Source organism: Magallana gigas, chromosome 10 (assembly GCF_963853765.1).
Source record: "Magallana gigas chromosome 10, xbMagGiga1.1, whole genome shotgun sequence".
Lineage (NCBI taxonomy): Eukaryota > Metazoa > Mollusca > Bivalvia > Ostreida > Ostreidae > Magallana > Magallana gigas.
In genome coordinates, this window is record NC_088862.1 from 7,693,370 (window position 1) to 7,702,509 (window position 9,140).

The window sequence follows — 9,140 nt, forward strand, 5'->3', positions numbered from 1 at the left end:
TCAGCGATCATATTGCAGTGAGCAGCGCGGGCGAAACCTCAACAACTTTATCAAAAAAATGTGTAGACTTTGTAGTGGGTTTATTAACGATTATGGGCGCAGGCAAGTTTAAACTTACAATTTTTGCACTTTTAATTATCCTAAGAACTAATTGATGAAAACTATTGTCGCAAAAACTCCCATACAGACTCTGAGTATGATAACTGTGTTTACTTGAATATAACTTTCAATCAAAATAGAAAACATATCCACTGATGATTTAAACAATGAAATACTTTATTTTGTGTTTTGTGCTGGGTATGAAGGTAGTGATATTGCAGAATAAATGCATAGCTCACGTTTTAAACACCCGCAGAAATTATCAAAGAAAGTATTTTATTGCTGATATTTACATTTTTTAAAAAAAATTGAGAGATCGTAAAAAGTAAGTAAAATTAACTAAATTAATGAAAATATACATTTATACAACAGATAAAAGAAATTCACAAATCGTCTTCAAAGAGAATATGAGCATAATATCATCATGATTATTCAGTCCGTGATTTTTTATAGGTTTCTGAAGGTTTTAATCAGTCGATTAGCTGGTTAGAACTGCATCATGTTGACTTCAGTCCGGTCAGCTTCTATCGTGCTTGGAATTATAATCAATTTCCGTAAGATGCAAAGAAAAACTTACTTTGTAGTGGATGTAAACAGAATGAAATTTCATTGATCTATGATATGCTATAGAACCTAGATTGTGGTTTTATATTTTAATTTAAAAAAAAACGAATTAATGACTGTTTTTTATTTAGTGACCTTTATCATCTCTAAAACATAAAAAAAAACTTATTTTTTTAACATTAATGTTAACATGTATTTTAGAGTTTGTAATTGTGAAAGTTTAAGAAGTAAAACAACTCTGAAGAGTGAAATAAGTGTAGCTCAAGTTTACTCAGAATGAAATAAAAATCCACTGATGATAATGAAAAACCATCTATTGTGTGTTGTAGACCTTTCATGGCAGTGTTATTTTTCACTTCAAAAAAGGAGGTCAAGTGAGCTATTCTGATCACATATTGTCCGTCGTCCGTCTGTCCGCCCGTCTGTCTGTGTGTCTGTCTGTCTGTCTGTTTGTCCGTCTGTAAACTTTTCACATTTTGAACTTTTTCTCTAAAACCACTTATTCAAGTTCAATTTGGCTCAAAGCATTCTTGTGGAAAGGCAAATATATAAATTGCAAAAATGAAAGATAGATCTTCATTTAAAGCGGAGAAAACATCGAAACTGTAGAAAAAGGGGATGCATGTTAAAAAATCTTCTTCTTAAGACCTACTGAGTCAAATTCAATGTAATTTTGCATAAGTAATCCTTATGGAAAGGAAAATATAAATTGCAATAAGTATGGGCTAACTCTGTTTCAAATCTGAGTTATTACGAAAATAATAAAAAAGAAAAGGCGTGTTTCAAGCAATTTATAGCACCCATGAGTCTTGGTAAAATGGGTAGTGTGCAGTTATAAGACTGAAAAATCTGTCTTGTTCTTCAGTTTATTGTTGCCTCCTCGTGAGAGGGTGAAAATACTGAAAATAACAACAAATAACATAAGTACATACTCGCATTAACATTATTATACAGATGACAAATGTAATAAGCAGTTAAAAATACATGTAGCAGATCCACATTTTACACTATGCCAAAATTAGAAAAACCATGAATATGGAAGTTTTACACTGTAAAATCATTAGTTGCACATTTGTCAAGCACACTTTAACTGATAAAAGATTTTCATAGAAACTTGTACTGTCTAAATGATAAATCTGGCATATATAACAAAATTATAGATGACCAAGCCATGTTTTACACTATCCTATACACACTTGCAACACGTGGTTTTTAAAGATGAGGTACCTATGCACGAAATATGATGCAAAATACGTAAAGGAACGTTTACGCACGGCATCTGTAGTATTGTTAACAAAATGCATATAAACTAAACTTACTCTTTGGCTCACAAAGGATTGGAGGACAAAAATAATAACGTAAACATTTTCGGCGGCATTGTAGCACTACCTTCTATAAAACAAAACCAATAACGGAGGGTAAACAAGGTAGAAAAATTCCGGAATAACAATTCTGCCACATCCCCCTACTGATTTCTATCAGAAATCACTACACATATAAACTTAATTGTGAAAAACATTCTTACTGACACATATAAAGGTACAAGTAGATGAGAGGCACCCGTTACATACATGCAAATTTTACTTTTATGAGATTTACATATTGAGAACTACAAGATATCAATATGAACATACATCCTAATTCACTTCGAGTAGTCTTACAAGGTAACAAATGGGACGAACATAAGATGGTTTAGAGCCGTTCCGAACTATGGTAACCTTGACTTTTCGAACCTTTGAGTCTTTGCTGTAGAACACTTCGTCCACGACTCCCAAGGGCCACTGGTAACGGTGAGTATCTTCTTCTCTCATCAGAACAACATCTCCCTTATTGACTTCTTGACCTCCACTATGCCACTTAGCGCGTTTCTGTAAAACATTCAAGTACTCTGCCCTCCAACGTGACCAGAACTGATCTGCCAGTCTCTGCACAAGTTTCCAGTGACTACGCAAGGCATCTTTGGTCCCGAACTCCGGTACACTGAACGTAACATCTGGTTGTTTCTGCGTTAGGATTAATGTTGGTGAAAGAACAGCTGGTGCCTCCGGATCTGAAGAAACTGGAACGAGTGGTCTGCTATTAACAATGGTACATACTTCCGCCATTAAGGTTGACAGGACTTCATGTGTTAAGTCAAATGATTTGTTCTCCAAAAGAAGAGCATCCAGAATACGTCGAACCGATCCAATCATGCGTTCCCATACGCCCCCGAAGTGGGAGGCATGGGGAGGGTTAAATATCCATAAGACTTTATTCATAGTTAGGTAGTCCTTAACTGGTCCAGATTCGACAAACTCCGCATCAAGGCTGAGCTCCTTGACAGCGCCAATGAAATTTGTTCCTCTATCGGAACGAATTTGCTGCACGGGGCCTCGCAGGGCTATGAATCGTCTTAAGCAGTTGATGAATGAGGCTGAACTGACCTCTTCGACAAGCTCCACATGTATTGCACGCGATACCAAACAAGTGAATAAGACGCCCCATCTCTTGGAGTTCGCCGAGCCGCCTCTAGTACGTCTTGTCACCACCGACCAAGGTCCAAATACATCCAGTCCAACATAGGAGAAAGGTGGGGCCTCTTTCAGTCGATCTTCAGGAAAGTCTGCCATCTGAACCCACCCAAATTTCCCGCGGAGCCTCTTACAGGTGACACAGTGGTGGATTTCTGATGAAACCATTCGCTTGCAGTTAATAACCCAATAGCCTGCAGACCTAATGGCACCTTCGGTCATCTGCCTGCCTTGGTGATGTATCACAGAGTGGTAATGACGTATCAGAAGGACTGCAATGTGGTGACCCTTTGGAACTATAATGGGATGCACCGAGTGGTTATCCTCACTCTGGGTCTGTCTGCGATGGATACGTCCGCCGACCCGTAGAAGACCATCGCTATCTAGTATCGGATTCAAGGGCAGGAGGGGGCTGTTTTTAGGTGGTTCACGTCCATTTCTAATGGCCTGGATTTCTTCATGGTACATTTCAGACTGAGCTTCTTTTACGATGAGTTTCTCTACAGACTCATATAAAGTAGGATCCTTAGGTACTGCTGAGGTTTTGGTCCTTCTAACCAATGTTTTCAATGTGACGAGGGCTCTCACAAGACTTTTCCATGTTGAAAAACGAGAAAAACGCTTTGCACCTAACACATAATTCACGATTGTCTTTACTGTCACTACCTCTTTCTTTAACTCTTGGTCACTTTCAGCATCAATGAGGGGATAGTATTCGTTCGAATCATCAAGCTTGATGGTGTGTAGAAAGTCAGGTCCCCTTAGCCAGATACTTGTGGAAAGGTCTGAAGTTGTAAACTTGCGAGTGGCAATGTCCGCAGGATTTTCATCTGTTGGCACGTGGTTCCATTGTTCTGGTCCACAGAACGCTCTGATACGACTGACTCTGTTGGCTACATATACATGAAATCTTCTAGTTTCTGCCGATATATATCCAAGCACCACCCGACTGTCGGAGTAGAAGTGGAAATCTTTTTCTATGAGATTAAGTTGTTCTTTGGCTACCTCAGCGAACTCAACAGCTACCACAGCGGAACACAACTCCAATCGTGGTATGGTATGGCCATGACTAGGTGCTACTTTGGCTTTTCCTAGGAGAAATCCAATATCGGATGAACCTTCATTCATAGTCTTGATGTATGCCACAGCAGCAATGGCATCTTTGGAGGCATCACAGAACACATGTACTTGGACGCCGGATGCTTGAACTAATGAGAATCTACCGTACATCCTCGGGATTTTAATGTCTTTTAAATAATGCAGTGATTCCAGCCAATTCTCCCATTGCTCTCGAAGTGATTCAGGCAGTGGATCATCCCAATTAGTTGAACTAGAAGGCTGCATCATCTCACGTAGTAGAACTTTTCCTCTGAGTGTAACAGGCGAGACAAAGCCTAGAGGGTCAAATAGACTATTTATCATTGAAAGCACCCCTCTACGGGTGTAAGGTTTCATCACCTTGGATACTTGAAAGTTGATCTCGTCAGATTCAATGTCCCATACCACACCAAGAGTCCTCTGTGTTGGCAAAACATCGGATCCCAGGTCCATGCTCTTTAGGTCTTTAGCAAGGTCATTCTGGTCGAATTGTTTGAGAGCTGACTTCGAGTTAGATGCAATCTTATGAAGTGCCCTTTGAGTTCTTTTCATGAGGCTCACAGCTTGATCTTCAGACTCGCAGCTTACAAGTCCGTCATCAACATAGAAATTGTGGAAGACAAAATCCTGGACGTCTGAGTCGGCATCAATAACAGATCGGTGTAAGCCATATGTGGCTACTGTAGGTGATGGGGAGTTTCCAAAGACGTGGACCCTCATCCTGAATTCGTCTAGGGGCTTTTCAAAGTCGTTTTCTGGATGCCACAGGAAACGTAAATAATTACGGTCAGGCTCGTCAACTCTGAAGTTGTGGAACATTTGCTCAACATCTGCAGTTATAGCAACGGTGTTCTGACGAAAGCGAAGGAGGATACCCTGCAGACTATTTGAGAGGTACGGTCCTTTCATAAGTACGTTGTTCAATGACACTCCACCATATCGGGCTGATGAATCGAACACAACTCGAATGGAACTCGGCTTCTTGGGGTGGTATACCCCAAACATTGGGAGGTACCAACACTCTTGGCCTAGAGGCATCGGTGGTGCCTTCTCTGCATGCTCGTGTGTGAAGATTTTCTCCATAAACTCAAGGACGTGTTGCCTTTTCAATTGATCACGTTGAAGACTAAGATCAAATGCTTTTGCACGTTTCAGAGCTTCTGCCTTATTGTTAGGTAGAACCGGTCTTGATTGACGAAACGGAAGCGGAGCTGACCAGTGCCCGTCATCTTCCTTCTTAAAGCCGTTTTCCATTAACTGAAGGAATGCTTTATCTTCGATAGAGAGTCCTGATTTCTCATCATGTTCTGTCTTCACAAATGTATTGTCAGTAATTTGAAATTTACTGTCACACGGTTTGAACAGAGAGGGTCTCCCATTCTGTAGCACAAATGTCTTGTTTACGTTTATCACATTGGTGTGGTGTAGATTTGTCATACACACTTGCCCAATAATGACCCATCCGAGTGGAAGTCTCTGACCAATTGGAAGGTCTCCCTCACCGAGCCTCTGGTCCAAGACATGATGAGCGGTGACTACATCTCTGCCGATGAGAAGTTCGATTTCAACGTCTTCCATTACGGTAGGTATGAATTGAGCAATCTCTTGAAGATGAGAATACTGGCGTGCGATGGCGGGAAATGGAATCTCATCTCTGTTCTTTGGTATGTCATTGCACTCGATGATGCTAGGTAAATCCAACTTGCATGTGGAATCCAATGACTCAATGACATAACTGTGACTCTTCCTTCCCGAAGCAGTGAATCTTCCTGCACAAGAAGAAAGTACATATTGGTGTTCCATACTTCCAGGTGAAAAGAAGTCAAAGAATGGAGTTGTCGCTAATGAATGACTACTCTGATCGTCTACGAGAGCGTACACAATGCGTGACTTGTCTGGAATTTCTTTAAGGTACACTCTCACTGGTATGATCTTTGCACAAGATCTACTGGTGCCACTTGGTCTGCCGCAGATCTGGGTACAGGCGCTTTTCACTGTCTTTCCTGCTAAATGCTCCCCTACATTGGGGTTTGCATCCACATGAAGCGCGCTGGGGTGGGATGCTTCTCTACAGATATCACACTGCACATTTACTCTGCAGTTGGCTGCTCTGTGTCTCTTGGGTCCACAGCATTTGAAACAAATGCCGTTTGTGAGGATGAATTTCTTGCGTTCCTCAAGTGGTTTCTTGCGGAATGCTGAACACTGATTTAACAAATGGCTGGTTCCATGTAATGGACACAGTAGTGCGCCTTCTGAGCCTGTTGCTCCTGTAGTAGTTTCCGTTTTCTTGATGACCACGGTAGGCAGTTTCCTTGATGAACTGCGGTCACTTGAGCTTGTGTTCACCTTCTCAGAACGGTCAAACTGAAAGCTTGGGTCATTGCGTGTTCATGCTGTGTCATGTATGAATTTGACAAATACGGAAAATGAAGGAAAAGTGCTCCCGTTTTGACGTTTGAATCTACTGGCTTCCGTGACCCACTTGTCTTGCAAGTTCCATGGCAACTTTGAGGCAATAGGGTTGATTCCTGTAGAGGAGTCAAAATAGCCAAAAAGGATAGAGTACTGTGGTTGTTCCTTCACAGCGGCTATTTCGCTTACTAAATCAGCCAGGTCAAACTAGCGTTTGTTATCGTTGTCAGCAATCCTCGGGAATGATGAAATACGCTCTTTCAGACTCCTTTCGACCATCTCTGGTGACCCGAATCGCTCTTCAAGTCTTTCCCAGATCTTCTTCACAGCCAGGGTCGGGTTGTCGGCATTGCACACACGAATGCTATTTGCTTGTTTGGAAGATGCAGGGCCGAGCCATCTGACAATCAAGTCGAGCTCTTCAGTTGCAGTAGTGCCTAGCTCTCTCATTATCCCTTTGAAGTTCAACTTCCAAGATACATAGAGCATTGGATTGTCATCATACTTAGTTAGTATTGACATAAGTAGGTCCTTTTTTACCAAGAACTTGGTAAACTCCGCCATTTGGTCTGGCACACTGGGTGGTGATAAGGCAGGTTCTTGGCGTGCTGCGGAATTTATATTTACATTATTTGAGTTCTGTGGGTTCACAGGGTGATTGTTATTCACATTATTTGAGTTCTGAGGGTTCACATAGGATGGAATAATCCCATGATCTTCATGTAGCGATGGACGATTTGGGGTAAATGGCACTGCATCTGGTCTTAACACCGTATATCTGGGACATGGATTGTCCAGGTCATCATGTGAGGGATTGACGATGTATTGATTGTCAGTATATTGATTTGGAAGAGTTCTTATGTACTCTTCAGTGCGCGAGCGACTTGTCCGAGAACTCCTTGAGTCTTCCTTATTGGGTGTGTAAACATCCCGCATGACTTCTATCTTCTTTTCATTCATCTCGACTTCACACGCAGCTTTCGATAGCTTCAGTCGTGCATCTAACACTGCTTTCTCCTTCAGAATCATCACTTCTTCGGCGATGTATTTCAACTTCACACGAGATGCATTAAGCTTTGCTTCAGCCCGTTGAAGATAGGAGCTAGACCTCCGGGATGTCCCACTTGAACTAAAACTGTCCTCTCCGAGAGATGGAAGGTTGTGACTTGAATATTTTGAGGGGGCTCTCTTGGGGCTTCCTTTTCTACTCGGAACTCGAGATGACCTTGGGTTGTTTGCGTGTGTCGTGGAACTTCCACTCGGTTGCACCAAAGATTTCAAGTCTGTTTCTTGAGTGAGCTCATCTAATCTGAAGAGTGCTGCTCCGACTTTTGCTGTCACTGAGTCCATTATCAACCGTTGGGCTGCCATTTCATTAATACTTTCATTGGTACGCATTGATTGCAAGTATGCAACGAAATCTTCCGAACACTTACGGTATGCTTCATAGCAAGACTTTAAAAGATTCTCATAAGTGTCTGCATTTGGTCCGCTGATAGATCCTAAGTCGAGCAGCTTAATGTCATCTATGCATCCATCAATCTCACGTTTGATTTCACGAATCTTAAACAGGTGTCTGTTAACTGTTGACTCATATAGTTCTTGTCCATATGTTGACAAAGGCCGCACACGAGTCATCTCTCTCTTCGATTCTGTCTCCAGTTTCAGGCTCATCTTGACCGACGATGAAAGCCAGATATTTGCACTGTGCAGTTATAAGACTGAACAATCTGTCTTGTTCTTTAGTTTATTGTTGCCTCCTCGTGAGAGGGTGAAAATACTGAAAAAACAACAACAAATAACATAAGTACATACTCGCATCAACATTATTATACAGATGACAAATGTAATGAGCAGTTAAAAATACATGTAGCAGATCCACATTTTACACTATGCCAAAATTAGAAAAACCATGAATATGGAAGTTTTACACTGTAAAATCATTAGTTGCACATTTGTCAAGCACACTTTAACTGATAAAAGCTTTTCATAGAAACTTGTACTGTCTAAATGATAAATCTGGCAAATATAACAAAATTATAGATGACCAAGCCATGTTTTACACTATCCTATACACACTTGCAACACGAGGTTTTTAAAGATAAGGTATCTATGCAAGAAATATGATGCAAAATACGTAAAAGAACGTTTACGCACGGCATCTGTAGTATTGTTAACAAAATGCATATAAACTAAACTTACTCTTTGGCTCACAAAGGCTTGGAGGACAAAAATAATAACGTAAACATTTTCGGCGGCATTGTAGCACTACCTTCTATAAAACAAAACCAATAACGGAGGGTAAACAAAGTAGAAAAATTCCGGAATAACAATTCCGCCACAGGTAGGCATGTCCGGGCCAGGGCAAAACAAAAGATTGACAGTTATTAATCTGTCAATCTCATTAAAATTTCAAGATATATACTGATCAGTATATTTGTATTCGCTGTAAAT

The 9,140-nt window shown here is 40.8% G+C and overlaps 1 protein-coding gene across 1 annotated transcript; it reads right to left on the reverse strand.

The window, feature by feature from the left end:
* Positions 1–1,936: 1,936 nt before the first annotated feature.
* Positions 1,937–6,774, reverse strand: LOC136272259 (uncharacterized). The gene is made up of 3 exons (XM_066073542.1): positions 6,757–6,774; positions 2,397–6,638; positions 1,937–2,055 (listed from the first exon to the last, which is right to left on the reverse strand). The coding sequence occupies exons 1-3, from the start codon at positions 6,772–6,774 to the stop codon at positions 1,954–1,956; spliced, it is 4,362 nt and encodes a 1,453-aa protein (XP_065929614.1). The 3' UTR covers positions 1,937–1,953.
* Between the last annotated feature and the right edge of the window lie 2,366 nt (positions 6,775–9,140).

What these genes read in the sequence shown, in the direction of transcription:
- LOC136272259 (XM_066073542.1), bottom strand. An exon ending in TCTACAGCAAAGACTCAAAG is followed by an intron (nt 2,056 to 2,396) that starts GTTCGAAAAGTC and finishes TTTGTTTTATAG; the next exon opens with AAGGTAGTGCTACAATGCCG.